General features: G+C 41.1%; 1 protein-coding gene across 1 annotated transcript in view; it reads right to left on the bottom strand.

The window, feature by feature from the left end:
• Positions 1–1,867: 1,867 nt before the first annotated feature.
• The window catches only part of uhmk1 (U2AF homology motif (UHM) kinase 1), a 110,144-nt gene continuing 93,608 nt past the window's right edge, over positions 1,868–18,403 (bottom strand). Inside the window, exons 3-9 of the mRNA XM_039810883.1 lie at positions 13,941–14,127; positions 8,336–8,527; positions 4,292–4,386; positions 4,058–4,134; positions 3,778–3,876; positions 3,564–3,652; positions 1,868–2,470 (exon numbers count right to left, since the gene is read on the bottom strand). Of these exons, the coding sequence (XP_039666817.1) occupies positions 2,324–2,470; positions 3,564–3,652; positions 3,778–3,876; positions 4,058–4,134; positions 4,292–4,386; positions 8,336–8,527; positions 13,941–14,127 (886 nt within the window). The 3' untranslated portion in view covers positions 1,868–2,323. The remainder of the gene's footprint in view (positions 2,471–3,563; positions 3,653–3,777; positions 3,877–4,057; positions 4,135–4,291; positions 4,387–8,335; positions 8,528–13,940; positions 14,128–18,403) is intronic.

Below are 18,403 nucleotides of genomic sequence, written 5' to 3'. Positions count from 1 at the left end.
CCCCCTAGAGGGGTAATATCCTTCTCACCTTTTTCACCCCTGACCCGTTTTCATGCCTGTCATATAGGAAAGGGCTGCAGGTCGGAGTCAAACCTCTATATTTACCAACTGAGCTATCCGGGCGTCCTCTCTCTCTTTTAATCAGTCTGTTATTGTTGTTGAAAGCTTATGAAGGAGCTTTCTCAGGCTATTTATTTTAGATAACTTTCATTTACATGTGTTGCAGCTGTATATTTTCAAACTGGTAAAGAAAACCCTGTCTTTGCATTTTATTTTAATCACAATCTGTTTTAATAAAAGAGCTTGTGAAAAGTGGCTTTGACTTAAAACTGAACATTTAGCCCACTTTGTAAAAAAATACAGAGCTATATATCGTGTATCGCCATTCAGCGTTGCGGCGATGCGAGGAAAAATTTGGGTGCACCTAAATTTTGTGCTGGTGCACCTAAATAAAAAAAGTTAGGCGCACCAGTGCAACCAAGGCAAAAAGTTAGTGTGGAGCCCTGCAAAGGCTTTTGTTCTGTCCACCCACATCAGAGAATATTAGAGATGCACCGATTGACCGGCCAGTGACCGGAATTGGCCGATTTTCACGTCATCGGACATTACCAGCGACCTGCCGGTCAGTCTGACATAATGCTGATTTTATGCCGGTCAAATTCACTCGGGCGCCGCATCATTTACATCACGCAACATCAGCATCACATGTGCACATGCAGGGTTTCCACTATATGCATGTAGCAGCGGCGCACTGCCGCTCATTCAGCTGTTTATGAAATGTAATAAACTCGTAATTATACACGGCTAAGCAGAGCCGTCTGCTCTACTGATCTCAGGTGAACAGTCAGCCGCTCTCTCTCTCCCCTCTGAGGCTGAAAAACTGGAACATGAAAACCGCACTCAGGCGGGTCCTGTGAAATATGACAGCTACAGTTTATTGGAAAATAGCGTGACTTTGATAAATTTACTCTTTCTCAGACCCCAGATGAGACAAGAAGCTAACGTTAGCGAACCCTGTGGTCCCTCTGCCTTTGACGCCCCGCTGGCTGCTGTATTAATGTTACTGTTTAAAACGCTTTCCAGGTTAGTGGGGATGCATACCTCTCAAAACCAACATTAAAAACTTAGTAATCTTCCCTCAGCGTTTAGTTTTGTTGCTAAACTGTGTGTAAAATGAGCGGGTGACGTTAAATCATCTGTTTCAGGTAACGGCACTCTAGAATACCGTCAATTTGCTGGATTGTTCCGAGGTAACCGTCGGTAGCTAACATTAGCAGATAAGCCTGTTGACAGCAATGGTAGTGTTCATATTTATGCACAATGACACATAAAGCAAACTTGCTAAAAAAGGAACTACACGCTGTTTTCAGGTAACGTTACTGTTGTCGTTCAAACAGGCCTGTGTGTGTGTTTTGAGAAATATCTTTAAACTGTATTAAGGCTATATTTATTTTATTTTTATTTGTTATTTATATATTATTTTATTGCCATTACCTGTTTTCCTTGTTTTCATACATACAGAAGTTTAGTTTGTTGGATATTGGATGTGAAAAGAAGGAAATGGTTCTTCCATAACATTGCACTTTAGATGTGTGTTAATTTCCCACACCAGGAGTAATTATAGTTCTATTTTATAGCGATTGATTATCTATTCAAAAACATTTCTATGTTCTATGCGTAATGTAAAATTTTCTATTAAAAAAAAGACAGAAAATGAGTATTTGTGTGTGCTGTAAAGTGGTTAGAAAAAAAGAAATCGTAATCAGCTAAAATTGGTATCGGCTGGTCAAACTCAATGAAAAATCGGAAATCAGAATCGGCCTAGAAAATTGTAATCGGTGCATCTCTAGAGAAGATTGTACTTGTCTTAATTACACATTCTTTTATTATGGTAATTTCTATGAATGAATGAGAGTGAAATGGAAGGAACTGCTGTATCCAGACCACAGAGTCAATAAATGAGATTGGTGCCTTTAACCTATAAGAACTAGATGGATGTGCACTGACAACAGCAGTGCAGACTGGAGAAAGAAGAAATAAAGTGTCGCTGTACACTTCTCATAGCTGAGTTCAATTTACACTCTGCATGGAACACAGATTTACTGTAAAAAAAACAAAAAAAAACACATGAATGACATGCAGAACTTTTAACTACGCTCATTAATAACGGAATCATTTGAACTCAAACTGCAGGGCAACCACTCATAACTCTGGGTTGGCTGTAGTTATTTTCAAAGGGATAAATTACTTCTCCCCTGTGGTAGCCTATTGAGTTGTGTTTTTCTTGCAAACAGTGCAGAGGTGTAAATTGAGCTGTAGGACTTCACTGCACAGTCTGGTACAAGTAACCTCTTTTGTAGGCACTGAGAGGGTAGAAGGTAGCCACAACAAACTTCCCATCAAAGGTGCGGCCCGTCAGCAGCCTCTGAGCCTCTTTGGAGTCACTGGAGTTGGCATACTCTACAAAAACCTGATGGAAACACACAGGACATGTTGAGGAATTAATAGGTAAATAACTGAACGTGTGCTAACCTCGGATGTCTACTTGTCTAATGTTTTGTTGTTTAACAAGCATTCTTCTCTCTCTCTCTCACTTGCTACAAACAAAAATACTTTGTTTATATGTTGAGACACATAACATGAATAGTATCACTAAAAATTTATTTTAAGACAATTACAATTATACAAATGAGAAAATTAAAAGCATTTATATACACTCATAAGTGAATGGTAGCGGATCATCTCCTGCACCAGAGTGGAAAGCCATGCAGCTGCTGCACACAGTAGACATTGGGGGTAAGTAAAGGAGTAGTCTCTCATTGCCAGACCTACCTCCACAATGCTGCGGAGGAAGCTCTGGCTAGTCCACACAACATTCCAGCACAGGAGAAAAATGTGCCCTGCTGTATTTGTATTTCTTTAAACCAATCACAATCGCCTTGGGTGGCACAAGGCAAAATAGCCTCGGGAACTTGTTTTAGTGGAACGTGCACGTAGGGAGGCGACCTCTGGAATTAAAATGGCTTTTCGAGCTTGCGATGAGAATTTTACTCAAAAAAAGATAAATATAATTTGATTGTCAGTTCTAGCTCGGAGGATGACCGGAGTTTAGAATGCCAACACAAAGAAAGCGGAAGGTGAGGGACATCTGGCCGAAAATGAGGGACATCCGGCGGAACCTCCGGTGGCACCGAAACAATCCCGTAAATAAAACGTTGACGATATACAGTAGACTAGTTAAAGGAGAGACCACTGTACCAGTGTAGTAAGGGTCCTTATCCTACTCAAATCCATTAACAGAATAAACGCTAAAATCATCTGTATCTTTATATACCACTTGAACTAAAAAAAGAGTATATTGGCCCCTTCTTCATAAAGTCTTCATAAAGTTTGGTGTGCTACGACCTAAGGAAGTCTGCACATCTTAAACACAATGTAGGATTCTCTGTGATAAAAAATAGCTGTGAAATAAATAGTATTTCTTACTATTATAACTCCATAAGTTTTTGTTTAACTGAAATGATTTTTTTAAAGATTGTGGGTTTATAGAATAACAGTCTAACCTGTCCTTTCCCTGGATTCTCCTTGGGGATGAGCAGAGAAACCACTGAGCCATACTTCTGGCACTCCTCTTTCATGTCCTCCAGGATGTCTGGGAGAAACAATGACAGACATTTTGACTTACCTCTCTTACACTTGGAAAAAACAGGAAATCAAATCAGGAAATTCACTAAGTCATTCATAATTTAAGGACAGAAAAAATATATGGTGTTGTACCTTCATACTCTTCTTCATTGTGCAGATGGCTGTCTTCAATCAGGTTAAGCAGACGCAGGACAGGCGTGGGAAGCAGAACCAAGTCCTCAATGCGAGGAGCTTACACAGGCATGCGCACGTACATACGCGCACGCACACACACACACACACACACACACACACACACACACACACACACACACACACACACACACACACACACACACACACACAAAACAGTAAATATGGTTCACTCAGAGATGTATTAATCTTGGAGGACGTCTCAAATATTGACACATACCAAAGGGAATACTGAAGAATGGGCTCAGCAGGGCAGTTTCAGCAGTGCATCTTTGCTTTGGGTCATTGAGAAGCATGCTACAGACACAAAGTAAGAAAAGTCCAGTGTAACAAAATTACGATAGACCATATTCCTTTGCTTACACAGGTAAGCAGGTCAATACACAGTATAGTAAATAGCATAGAGGTCATTGAGAAGCAGTCTGAATTAATAGCTATATGTGTGACAACTTACCTTTTGATAAGGTCTCTGAGGTGATAGACAGGGATTGCAGGGCACACCACACTGTTGCTGGCAAAAATATGGTCTACAATGGCAGTACTGTTATCCTAAAGAGGAGGAAACCAGATTGAAGGATACTATCTTTCTTTTGCAACTAAGGTTCTGCTCTATTTGACTTTTCCTTCCTCATAACAATTCATTAAAAACTTGTGAAACTTCGACCAACGTCCTTTATTCATTTAATATAGTCCTATAATGTATATTTATTGTTTTTTAATATAAATACAAATAGCCTTCCTCTAACTTTGTTAATTACCTTTTTAAACATGCAAACATTTTTCAAAATAGCAAAAACTAAATCACATTGTCTATGTCAGAAATCACAAGTCCACCAATTGCTCGAATTAATTCTTCTTCTTTGAATCATCAAATATATGTGACTTCTGAAAAAAAAGTATTTTTATTTATTTCCAAAGGGTCAAACAAACAAGTTGAAGTCCACTGTTTTGTTAGTTCAAGTTTCACGTAGACTAACTAAATTGGTGGGCATAAGAAACAGACGTACAAAAAAAATCTTGGGGGTGTACCCTAAATGTTGGTATAAATTAAATTATTATTAGGGGTCCAAGCCCGAGTCTGGAAGAACTGGCGGTAGCAAAGCTACGCCGTTCGCACAGCAGGGCTGTGGAACCCTATTGTTTTTCTATGGATTTTTAGGGGTCCAAGCCCGAGGGGGCATAGGAACCGTGTATGCAAGGCAACATGGTACACATCTCCAGCGGAGCTGTGGAACCCTATTGTTTTTCTAAGGATTATTATTAATCATCATCATTAGGGGTTCAAGTCTGAGTCTGGAAGAACCCGGCGGTAGCAAGGCTATGAAATCACTATGAAAACACCAACTTTGCCATTTCTCGGCCAAAATAAATGCTTTTAACGCCAAACATTAGATTCTTGTTTGCCATGACCCTCTGGAGGTCCCCCACGCATTTTACGAAAATTGGTCACTAGGGGGCACTACAAGTACAAAAAGTTTATATCTCATGAACGGCTCATCCGATTTATACAAAATTTGATGGGTACCATCTAGGGCCACTCCTGAGGCCAACCCTAGAGTGGGGTACTTAGGGGTCAACGTTGGCGTGGCCTATGGAACCCAAGTCTAGATTCACCACTTACACTAATGTGAACAACTTTAAATTTACAGGGTAGATGGACAATGGGTGATGGATCACATCTACCAAAAATTACACGTGGACCACTAGGTGGCACTATAATGGTTTTCTGCCTTTAACTCCCACATTATACGTCGCACATTAGAAATTCTTACATCCACGTGTTCCTTGAATCAAGCTGAATCACGTGATATAGGCCACGCCCATTTCTGCTGAAAACTATTTTCGCAATATTGCTTAATGTCTAAAACCAACTTTTTCAAACTCGTCCTAGGCTGTGCGACCGATTTGCACGAAACCTGGTACATAGCATCTCCAGATGGCCCTGACCAAAAGTTACTCAAAGAATTTTGCTACGTTAAACTATGCGCATTTGACGACCAAACAATTTTTCCTAGCTAGCTATCACACACATATATCATATCTCAACCAAATTAAATGTTATCAGCAAAGAACTTGAGATCCTTGTTCAGCATTGCACTACGATGCTTTGTACCAAATTTGGCGAAGATCGGCCTTTAGGGGGCGCTATAATCAATGTTTATTTGTTTTGGCCAATAACTCAATATATTTCAAAGGTAAATTTGCAATTGTAATATCTCTGCAACAGTAAAGGCTATCAACACTTGTGATGCTTGTTCAGCACACTCTGTACCAAATTTGGTAAAGATCGGCCATTAGGGAGCGCTATTCAACGTAGACCAGTTTTGGCCCTTTTACTTAATCAATGTTAATGGGATATTTGCAATGGGATTGTACCACAGACCTTGCAGCTAACACTTCACAATATTTACTGATGTTTGCCTCCTACCGTTACGTTTTGGTTTTTGCTTTTGCGTGCTCCACTTCTTTTCTACAATTAACACACTTCTTAACCCACCTGCTAAAGTTTCTACAACCTTCACAGTGAACAAATGCAACTCTCTTTTCTTTTTTCAATCCAAAATCAACACGATTCATAGGCGTCGATACCATGGGTGCTCCGGAGCTCGAGCACCCACGGAAAATACTGACCACCCACGTGTGCCAGACTGCCAGTAGGCTACATTCATTTAAAATTAAACATTGCCGTTGGTGCTAAGTGGAGCGTTTGGTTATGTCGGTGGCATTGAGTCTTAATTTCCCACGAAGCTGATCGCGGTTACGTGGCAGTTAAACTTTTCATCTCCAATCCTATCTGTATTTGTGAGAAGTGGCGCTGTCCTGAGTTGAAAGCCTACTTTACGGCATAATTATCGAGTTAATAGGTGCGTGTGTCGGCCACTGTCCATTTCCTAAGGTTCTGAAATGCAAACCATTTTTGACTACTTTTTTTTTTTTAAAGGGTGTGCGCCATGAGCACTCACAGAGGAAAATAGAAATCGGCGCCTATGACACCATTTACAACAACCTGACCACCTCCCCTGCTCCTTCAACCACCACACCTGCCTCCCCCCCTCCACCATCTCAGTCACTCTCTCAGTTCTCTCTGCTGTCCCCTGTAGTCAGGGGGGTTAAGAAGTTTGTTTATTGCAGAGAATTGTTAAAGGTAGTCTGTATATGCATGGAGATGAACTGTTAACCACTACATTTGCAACGGCAATGTACCGCAGACGTCGTGGCTCACACCTCTCCATGTTTACTGATGTTTGCCTCCCCACCGCCAGGCTTTGGGTTCCGCTTTCGCACGCTCCCCGGGGCGTCGGGGGCGACTGGCATCGGTGGCTTGGACCCCGTCATAACTGCTTGCAGTTCTAGTTAAGGCCAGAGAGCCGACAGCGACGAAGGCCCAATTGAAACTGAAGGAATTATTATTCTTTTTCCCGACAAATAAATAGCCTTTTTGAGGGGCTTAATATACTCAACAACTCACCAAAATTGGCGGTCGCATCAAGCCTGGTTAAAATGTACGTATTTTAAGGGTTTCAGGAATAGGCGCACCAAAATGGCTCGCTAGTTTCTTTTTGATTGGTGATGGTTTGACCCGCCCCCAATGCTGTAGCCACGCCCCTTTTTTACAACTTATGACTCATTTGATGCAGACCCTTGTGTGAGGTATCATTGAACTCAGCAGAGAGTTCCTTATTCATTGGTGATGGTTTGGCCCAACTCCCTATGCTTTGGCCACTCCCCCTTTCACAGGTAATGAACTGTATGACGTAGAGTCTTTGAGTTTGCAGAGTGTGAGGTATCATTGAACTCAGCAGGGAGTTCCCTTTTCATTGGTGATGATTTGCAGTGTCTGAATGCTGCGCCAATGCAAGGTCGCAAGGAGTGGCATCCACCAGTAACCTCGACGCGCAGAGGCGCGAGGGCCCGTCCAACGCTGCTTACAGCTTTAATTATTATTATTATTATTCTGGCTCGATCATGAAAGTGCCAGGGAGAAATCTCTTGTATTTAGTGGCTAAACAGAAGAAATGCAACTCCCGGACTGTCATGTGATGCCCTCTGGCCCAAAAATACTTTTTCCCCATAGACTTGTGTCACAACTCCCCAAAATGACTGGTTTCACCATTGGAATTTGATCCATTCAGAACGATAACATTTGGAAAGTATAGAAGAGCTGCACGATTAAATCATTTAATCATTGGCCATCGGAGGTCTCTAGTGCGCATGCTGTATAGGTCGCACAGTGGGGAGCAGAGCCAATAATCTGGGTAATGTTTGGCTCCATGAAGGCTTCATGCGCCATTGAAGAACTCTCATGGGACTAAACAGGGCTCTGCCTTGAACACTGTTTCCAGTTCTTATTATACATCCATTTGGTACTCTAATAATGAATAATTGTGCAAGGGATGGTAAAGACATTTTACATGTTAAAAAACATTTACACATTTTGAAATGGTCTGATTCTACTAAATCATTATCAACAATCCACCCTGAGTAGAGCTTGTCATACCTTCCACTCCTTCGAGCGGACGGTGTCTTTGAGCTTGATTCCTGAGAACATCTCCAACAGGATGATGCCCAGGCTCCACATGTCCACAGCGGTTGTGCAGCCTGAGTCCCCCTCCACCCCGGCCTGAGCGAGGCTGTTCTGAAGCTCAGCCTCTGGAGCACGATACCCGTCTGTCTGGATGTACTTGACATCCTGGAGGAGGTGAGGCAGACAGAGAGAGAGATAGAATCAACATTCGATCAGGTAAAGGTAATATTTTTGAAGCAATGGCCCCAGAGTCACCAAGCCCCTAAACTTGGTGGCCATAGTACATTGTTGGTGGTCCAAATGTAATCTTACAGTATAAAAACAATACAGAAAAGTAACATTTACTTAATTTAACAAAGCTTTTCCTAACTGTGTCACTAAAATAAATGAAAAGACATTAACAGAATTAAAATATATGCAGATTTATTTAAATTGAAAACTCAAATTCTTTAGGTCTGAATTCAAAATTCAAATTTCAGAAAGGAGGCAGATGTGTAGTATCTAACACCCAGTGTGGGAAAGATGAATAGCTCTTTTACACCACCTACCAGGGTTGGGCTAGGTTTTTCTGATCAGGGTTCAATCCTCCTTTTGGAAATTCAAACCAAGACAGTCTACATGGGTATATCATGACAATTCAGAGATCACCTGGGTCAACCATAACAATAACCTTAAGTTCTCGAAATGGGCGGGGCTTGCACATCATATTCAGTGAACAGCTAACTTGTCACATACTCCAGTCCATCTGTATACTAGCAGAACTAATGTTTTGTAGCTACTTGAATCTGTCATTGTACAGTAAGGATAAATAAAGCTCACCAGGGTGCGAAGGCCCATCCAACGGCAGCTTTAATTAGGGCCAGAGTGCCGACAGCGGCGAAGGCCCTATTGAAACTGAAGGAATTATTATTCTTTACCCGGCAAATTAATCGCCTTTTTGAGGGGCTTAACATACTCAAAAACTCACCAAAATTGGCGGTCGCATCAAGCCTGGTTAAAATGTACGTGTTTTAAGGGTTTCAGGAATAGGCGCACCAAAATGGCTCGCTAGTGCCCCCTACAAAACTTTAAAAATTTGAGCCCCTGCAGTACATTTAACGTAGACTAACGAAAAAAACGACAAAAAAGGTAATTGGAGCCATACCCTTAACCCAACAGGATTGCCATTTTGAATTGAAGTTGAAATTAGTGTGATTTTGGCCATTTTGACATTGTACTTTAACAAACTCCTCCTAGAGATTTCATCCGATCGACTTTAAATTCATTTTGTGCCATCTCAAGACCTTAACCAGTAGTGATGCGCGGATCGTCTCATAACCCGCGGATCCCGCGGGGCGGGTTGGGGCGGGTAAATAAATTGTCACTTTATTTGCGGGGCGGGTTGGGGCGGGTCATTAAAAACAAAATAAAAAATGTCAGCCATGTGGACCGATGAGTTCAACAAACGATCATACACGGCGTTTACTGGTCACTTCATTAATGACGACTGGAAATTGGAGAGTCGTACGCACAGCTGAATTTGACTCTACTCTCAAAAAGACAGCGCACAACATCCACGAGCAAATTATTAATGAGCTGCATGACTTTGGTATTGAACCTGCCGGCATATCAAAAGTAATGTTTGTAAGTGACCAGGGAGAAAACATAAAAGCTGCCCTTCGCAGCTACAAGTGGGTGCCGTGCACAGCCCACGTCATTAATATCATTCTCAAACACACATTTGATGTAAAAGAGAACACGCCAACATATATGCGCAACTCTGAATGATGTCATTGCAAAGTGCAAAAGCCTTGTGACATACCTGAAAAAATCCGGGATTGTAGTAGGCTACAACTCCCACACACCGTGATACAAGAATGTGAAACCCGTTGGAACAGTAAAGTTGCGATGATGCAGTCAGTCAGTAAACAGTATCATGAAATCCAACAGGCCTTGCAGGAGAAAGATCAGCTCCACAGAATGGATGGCATTCAGCTGGATGTGTTAAACAGTTACTGAGTTTTTGCTGCCTTTTAAATCTGCGAGTGAAGAGTTGGAGGGTGATACGTATCCAACTATTCAGCTTGTCGTACTTTTTTTTTTAAACTGAAGAAACACTGCGAGCCCCAATACGGTGATCCGGAGTACATGGTTTATATTCGGGCACAGGCAACGCAGCTGCTAAACGAGAAAATCTCCATCAGCGTCACCCACAAGCTTGGAACTTTCTTTGTCCCCGTTTTAAGTCCCTGAAGATGTTTCAAGCGGAGGAGAGAAACGCTGTGTACGACCAGGCCAGAAGACTTGTCAGGGAATTTGACAGTGGTAAGTGAAGGATAAATATGGTTATATTTTATTTTTTAGTTGACGAAGCCGAGCGAGTCAAAAGAAAAAGAGATGATTTTAGTGAGTGGGAGGATGAAAGTGACGTTGCCGCCGGGAAAGACGAGGTTCAGCGCTACATTGAGGGACAGTTCTTTTGGGACGGAGAGGAGATTCTAAAATTCTGGCATTCCCAGTCAATCTCCTTTCCTGTGCTTTCCAAGCTTTCAAAAATGATACTCTGTATCCCGGCCACAAGCGCATCAAGCGAGCGCACATTCAGCTCTGCTGGCCGGGTGCTAGAGTCTAGGAGAAACAGATTAAATCCCGGTACAGTGGATGCCATTCTTTTTTTGCACAGCGAACGCAAAAACGGCAAATGAACATTCCCGTGTGTTAAAAAAAAACTAAACAAAGTTCATTGTTTATATGTAGCGTACTAGGTTGTAAACTGTTGGCCTATACAAATCGGATAGATTTTTTTTTTAGATGATTATAAACGCTGCTTTAAATGTTTAAATTGTTTATCACATGACCTGATTTATGGTCTATTTAATTTATATTCATAATCGTCTGTTGTTGTCAGTTAAAAGGGCGATGTTTCTGCACTTTCAGGCTGTAACAAAGGATGTTTTCATTTCCATTACAGTGCATGTCTATTTAATGGTCGCAGGTGCGGGGCGGGTTGTAAAAATAGATAAAGTGGTGCGGGGCGGGCTGGGGCGGGCCAAATAATTTCATAAATGCGGGATCACTATTATTAACCAGGGCTCCAGACTGCGACCAAATGGTTGCATTTTGCGACCAAAATTTTAGAGTGTGCGACTGAATTTTACATCCAGTCGCACATGTGCGACCAGTAAATTTGCCCCCTTTTTTTACCCATTAAATGTCGGTACCTGAGCACGCAAGCTTATCTGTCCTCTCTGAAAATTGACAGAGAGCAGAGCTCTGACACAAACTTACACACTCGCAGAGGTGCGGACGGTGCAAACTACGTCGGCTCTGCAGTTTTGTTGAAGTCACAGTGAGTCACGGCAATGCCGATAAAGTGGATGCAAGTATGGTTACAGTTTTTTTTTAATTCACGCAGACAGCGTTGCTGCGATATGCTATTAATGGCGAGCCGAAAATGGTCGCGGTGCTGTTGACGTTACAATTCCTCTGAGACAAGCAGTAGGTACAGTGGTTTATGTGCCCTAGTGACTGGCTGAGGTTGTAAGGCAAGGCAACTTTATTTCTACAGCACCTTTCAGCAACAAGGCAATTCAAAGTGCTTTACATGAAACATAAAAGAGCAATTGAAAACGGTCATGAAAATAAAACTAAACTAAAAAAGTTACAGTGTCAATTTAATAGGTTGTAGGGACGGGTTTGGGAAGAGAGAGGGAGGGGTTTTATTTTTGTTTAATTTCTTTAGAGTGAAACATATTCTAATAAAATAACATAATGTTCTAAGTACATAGGATAAATAGGTTTGGATTCATGTTTACAACTGAAAAAATTGTTTTGTAATTACAGAGGGAAAGTACAGAAAATAGGTAACTGCAACCGAATTTCAGGTATCGGTACCGATATTGGTTCAGATGCGAAAGGTACCCAACCCTAAGGATAGTAGCCTAAACAATGCATGTTTAATTTTAAGTTGAATTCATTGTAATTGTAGACTAGAGCTGGTATATTTTTTTTATATTTTGTTTACTGTCATGACAGCAATGGTGCCTTCTATGTTGAATCTTCAAAAGTGACACTGAATTTGAAACAGCACATTGTAATTTCTGCATCTATTATCAAAGTATTTATTAGTAATACAGTGGAAATTAGTAGAAATGTGAATATTTGGTTAGCATGTTGATTTACAGTGTGTGCCCCTAAATTTTCTGGTTGCGACCCTAAAATTTTCAGTTGGGGGCCACTGTGCTCCTAGAGAAAAAAGTTAGTCTGGAGCCCTGTATTAACGATGAAAAGTTATTAAAAGCTTGAGTTTTCATCTAACAGTGTGGGCATTGCGGCCATTTTGAGCATTTAGAAGTTGTTGTAACTTTAGTGTACATTGTCATATCTGCCCAAAACTTCTCACGATTGACAAGAGTCCAGCCCTGAGGTCATCTATAGGCCAAAATTGACTTTTGGTCATAGCGCCCCCCGCTGGCAACAGGAAATCAGCCTTATATGACAAACAGCATCCAATTTACATGAAACTTATGTGTGTCGTGCGATACTGAGCTGGCCCCTATACTTTAACCACGCCCATGTACTGAGACCACGCCCCATTTTATGCCTTTTGAACCATTTAAGGTAGAGTCTTGTGTGAGGTATCATTGAACTCAGCAGAGAGTTCCATTGTCATTGGTCATGGTTTTACCCGCTCCCTATGCTTAAGCCATGCCCCCTTTAATAAATTATGACCCGTTTGATTTACACTATTATGTGGGATATCATTGAACTCAGCAGAGAGTTCCCTTTTCATTGATGACAAATTGCAGTCTCTGCACGGGTGTCTCATGCCAGAGAGAGGGAGTAAGAGCGGCAGTGCCGAGAGAATTAAACAAAACTTATTTTCATACATTTACTTTTACTCTGGGTTTTTACAGGCAGTTTTTCCTCTGAAACTCCGCAACCATTCTGCAAAACGCAGTCTACTGAACATCCGGGCACACACTGCCAGCGGCTGTTCAGAAATTAATTAAACTGCTCCGATCTGCTGTCGTTGAAGCTGCCTGTGAAAATCCTAGTTTTATACAGTCTATGGTGAAAACCCAGTGTAAAGCACAGTGAGATAAAGTCTATGTTGTTGTTTCTTCAAAGTGTGCGGGGACCGGTGAAGACTGCCCCACTGTCATTTCCAACCAATCATAATTTGTCCCGCCCCAGCGCAATTCACATTGAAATCAAGACTAGTCTACCCTGATCAAACCCAACTCGCTACCTGGGTCGCGAAGCCGAGTAGATAAAGGAGGGTTACCCCATTCAAACACAAAGTCGACCTGGGTATAACCTTATTGATGAGCAAGCCAAAGAAAGAGGAGCTCACAATACTCAACACACACTAGTTTGTTTGGACGAGGTAAAAATGTATCTGATCTGCAATAGTGCACTTAAACTCAGAATTAAAGAAACATGTCGGTTGCTTATGGCCAGGCAAAGCAGCTTTAATGTTCTATGCAATTTTTTTAATTAGAAGTGATCTCTTCTCTTTGCGGTCACATCTCTAGCTCTCTCACCCAAGTGAGGCCTGCTCTATTATACTGACCTTCAAATTCCCAGGCACACCCACCTGATTTCCCTCTTTGAAACTGAGGCCGAAGTCAATGAGCTTGAAGCCCTCGTCATCAGCACTCCAGAGAATGTTGCGTGGCTTGAGGTCAGCGTGGACATAGCCTTCCCTGTGAAGGAAGGCAAGAGCCATCAAGATGTCTTTGGCACAGTGCTGGACAAGCCACAAGGAATGGCCCTGCTGGGGTCTGCAAAAAAAAAAAAAAAAAAAATCATACCACGAAGTTAAACAGAAAGCTCAAGGTCTCCTAAATATATGAAGGCTTCACAATGACTGAACTCACCATTGTTCATTATATTATCTTTCCAATTGTTTTTAGGAAATTTTTATTCAAGTTCTGGTTTTTCAGAACTTGAAACCAAAGGGGTAGAACCCTATTGTTTTATATTTTTATTATTAAACATCATCGGGGCCGAAGGCCCTATTGAAATTCTAATGTTTCTTCTTCTTCTTCTTCTTCTTCTTCTTTTATGTGTTTGAACATAGAGGTTCTTGGCTACTCAAAAACACACGAAAATTGGTACGCACACACTGAAAATTGCGATCTGATATTTGTCTCGGCCTAGGGCATGGCAAATTGGCTCAATAGCGCCCCCTATGAGTTTTCCAGTTAAACCAGTTAAAGCCCCTCCTTTCACCTTCACGTAGAGGCAATTAAAAAAAAATTAGAAGGCATGTATATCGTATCAAGACATCAAGACATTTTTTTTTTTTTCATTGTCATATCTGCCCCAAACTGCTCAGGCTTTATAAGGGTCCTGGCCTGAAGACATCTTCATAAAATATTGAGATATAATCATAGTACCCCCTACTGGCAACAGGAAGTTACAGTCATTACACTTTGATGTCCTCTACCTAGCGGGTTGACCAGATCCACTTCAAAAGTGTTCAGGAAAGCCTTAAGACCATGATGATGCCTCATTTGAACAATCTGATTTTCTGTCGAAGGGTGTCGCTGTGGCGGCACTGCGAACTTTGATGTTACATCATGAAAAAGAAAGTTTTTGTAACTCGAACATACATGGTCATCCATTGTCATACATTGGCTCAATAGTGCCCTCTAAAACATTTCAAAGAATTAGCCCCAGCAGTGTGTTTCACCTAGACCTATGATATTTGGTATGCATATGTATGCTGTCCAACCTTACAAAAAAGCCTCATGGAGCCAGCCCCTAAACCCAACAGGAAGTTCGGCATTTTAAATTGAATTTGCATATTTGGACAATTTTGACAATTTTTAGGGGTTGTACTTTAACGAACTCTTCCTACAGAATTAAGCGGATTGACTTCAAAATTTGTCAGTATACTCCAAAGACTTTGGCGAAGTTAAATTGCGAAGCTAAATTGCAAAGCTTTTAATTTTTTATCATTTCGTACATTCATTTTCATTTTACGAACAGGTGTTTTGTTACTTTTGGATGCACAAAAACTCAAATTCATGTTCAAAATAGTAAGAACTTTGATCTGAGATCATATTTAGGCCTGGGCGTGGTATATTGGCTCTATAGCGCCCACTAATAAGCGCCCACTATTTTCGACGCCCCTAATATATTAAAATACGTTCAGATTATGGATCATCTAAAGGCTGTCGTTTATTAACATCAGCAACAAATCGCAGGTAGAGAATTTTGACAGCTATTCTGTCATAATAAAAACAACTGGAGACTGTACAAGCTGATATATCTGGGTCCGATAAAATTTTATTAAATCGCAATGGGACCTAACAGGATGTGAGTGTTTCTGTAACTTTCTGCTCTCGTCCACTTTACAGGCGAGGCAAGGGATGGAAATTAGCACCTGCCACCCGCCAAATGCCACGGTGGCGGGTAAATAAATGTAGCATACCAGTGTTTGCGCTATATACATTTATACATTAACGATCAGTGATCACCAAATTTCACATAACACTTAAGCCTGTCAGAAAAACTAAACCGAAATCCAACGATTATAGAAGTTATCTCACATTAACGTTTTCTTCTTCAGATAACGTCCATAATAATTGGAATTTATTTTTGGAATTTATTTAGTTTTCAATGGTTATGAGGAGCAATATCAAAGAGAAATTTGGTGATCATTGATCGTTGTTAAAGTACATTAAACCACGTTAAGATTTTTCATTTTAAGCGTTTTTTCACATTAAGCATTTTAGAATGTCCCCCAAATAAACAACAGCGCGAGTAAAGTAGTTTCTGCTCAGGCAGAGTGACAAACAGCAACGAAAGCCTCGGCGGCTGATATACCATGAAAACCACGTTAACAGCTACAGTCGCTTGGAAAGTAGCGTTATGGTCACTGAATTTGCTGAATTTACTGTTTATCAGAGCCCAGGTGAGACAAGAAGCTAATGGTAGCCAACGCTGCGGCCCCTCTGACTCCCCGCTGCAGGAGACGTTATATTCCCCCGACATGCTGTATTAACATTACTGTTTAAACTGTTTATCAGGTTTATTTAGTAGGGATGCATACTGCTCAAATCAAACATGATAAAGAATGTTAAATGAGCGGTGAATTTAAATCACCTGTTTCACAAAACATTCTAAGGTACCGTTTATGTGCTGGAGCAGTGTTTAGCTAGCAAGTAAGCCCACTGACGGCAACGTTATTGTTCATATTTTGGAACAATGTTTAGTAATGACAGTAGTAGTGGTCATAGTGAGTTAAAATGTGTTGAAATGCACATTGCAAAATGTGTTATGTATCTGAATTGTTCATTAGCTCTGTGATATCTGTAACGTTAAAACTGAACAGACTCACAGTAGTAAAACTTTTTTCTGATCCAAAGACTATGAATTCCAGTAGAAACACTGTATGCGTGTGCTAAGAGTTAGTATTTTCTCCAAAAGTAAGAGGCTTAATAGTGTTCTGGGCAGATTAGAACAGGGTGTGTATTATTAATGAGTAATGTGCTATTGTTGCTATTTGTGTTACCATTACTGTGATCTGATTAATATGGTGCTCTTACTGCACACTTTGATTATTAATCTGTTTGGCTGTGAATGTATCTTTGATCATGGTACTTGTTGATGATGTGTTGAATAATGTAGCTTAGGTAAACTGTAAATGCTGCATTGCTAGCTCCTTCCATGGAGCTTAGTTACTGTTCTGAGCGAGATAGTAAAACTCCCGTTAGTTAGCCGAACCAACGGTACCGCGGCGTGACGAGACAGTCAGGGCGTGGACCCGTGTAGGCAACAGATCAGCTGTTAGCTTACCAGAGAGGCTAAACATGTAAACATCCCCCTGTTAGCATACAAGAGTTTATTTTCAGAGCGAGAAAATCAAGACTCAAGGTGCCTTTTCTTTTCTCATTCAAGTGTGTTTTTCTTTCTGTAAATGTGCTTCTTTCCTCTTTCACTAATCTATCTCACACACACACACACATATACAAGCTAACGGCTAACCCCCCAGCCACATCATGTGTAACAAAGAACATATATGCTACGGTGAGCAGCTGGTCTCAGCCAGCAACCGTAGTCCCGCGATAGCATAGCTCAGCTTCACAACTGCGCTCTGTAGTGTGTTCTTTTGTGTGCTCATGTGTTTCACCCTAGCTAACAGCTAGCCCCTAGCCACACATGGCGCCGCCACAAAGCTGCAGACACGTTAGCTTTAGCAGCTAGCCTTACTAGCTGCCTCAGTCATTCACAGATAAACTAACCGGCTAGCACCTAGCCTATTGTCTGTAGCACGTAGCCTAGCCTGAACGAGCTAACGGCTAATCTTGGACCTAGCCTACCACTACCGCCCTCTTGGGGTTAAATTGTTTTGTGCAGCTCACAGGAGTAGACATTTTTGTAATCTTTGGCTAGACTACACCTCGTCACCCCCTCCTCTTTCACTCTCTCTCTCTCACACACACACACACACACACACACACACACACACACACACACACACACACACACACACACACACACACACACACACACACACACACACACCCATCTCACCACATGTTGGTTTTGTTTCTGCTTTTTGTTGTAGTTTATAAAAGGGTATATTGATTTTAATTGATCAAAGGATTATTGATTGGCCATTGATGATTTTGAAGTTAATACATTCTATTATCCTGTAAATAGCAGTTGTCTGTGATTATTTGTGAACCTATTGTAATAACAAGCTGGTTGAACACAGTCTGTGCTCTGACTCACCCTTCCTTCTGTTCCTTTAGAATACCAGATAAATTAACCAAATTAATTAAGATCGGTATTTAAAAAGGGAACACTATTGAGCTAGAACAGTCTCAATAAAGATAAATGCACACACTACATTCACATATGCACACACAGGATTCATACATGCACACACATGATTCATAAATACACACACAGGATACACAAATGCGCACAAAATTCACAAATACACACAAGATTCAGAAATGCACAGGACAAGATTCAGAAATGTATTTCTGATGCACACAAATATATCTTGATTTACAAACTGCTTGCGGTCTGTGAGCTGTG

This window comes from Perca fluviatilis, chromosome 9, assembly GCF_010015445.1.
Source record: "Perca fluviatilis chromosome 9, GENO_Pfluv_1.0, whole genome shotgun sequence".
In the NCBI taxonomy this organism is placed as follows: domain Eukaryota; kingdom Metazoa; phylum Chordata; class Actinopteri; order Perciformes; family Percidae; genus Perca; species Perca fluviatilis.
Note: the sequence above shows the minus strand (reverse complement) of the source record. Positions and strands in the feature narration are given on the sequence as shown.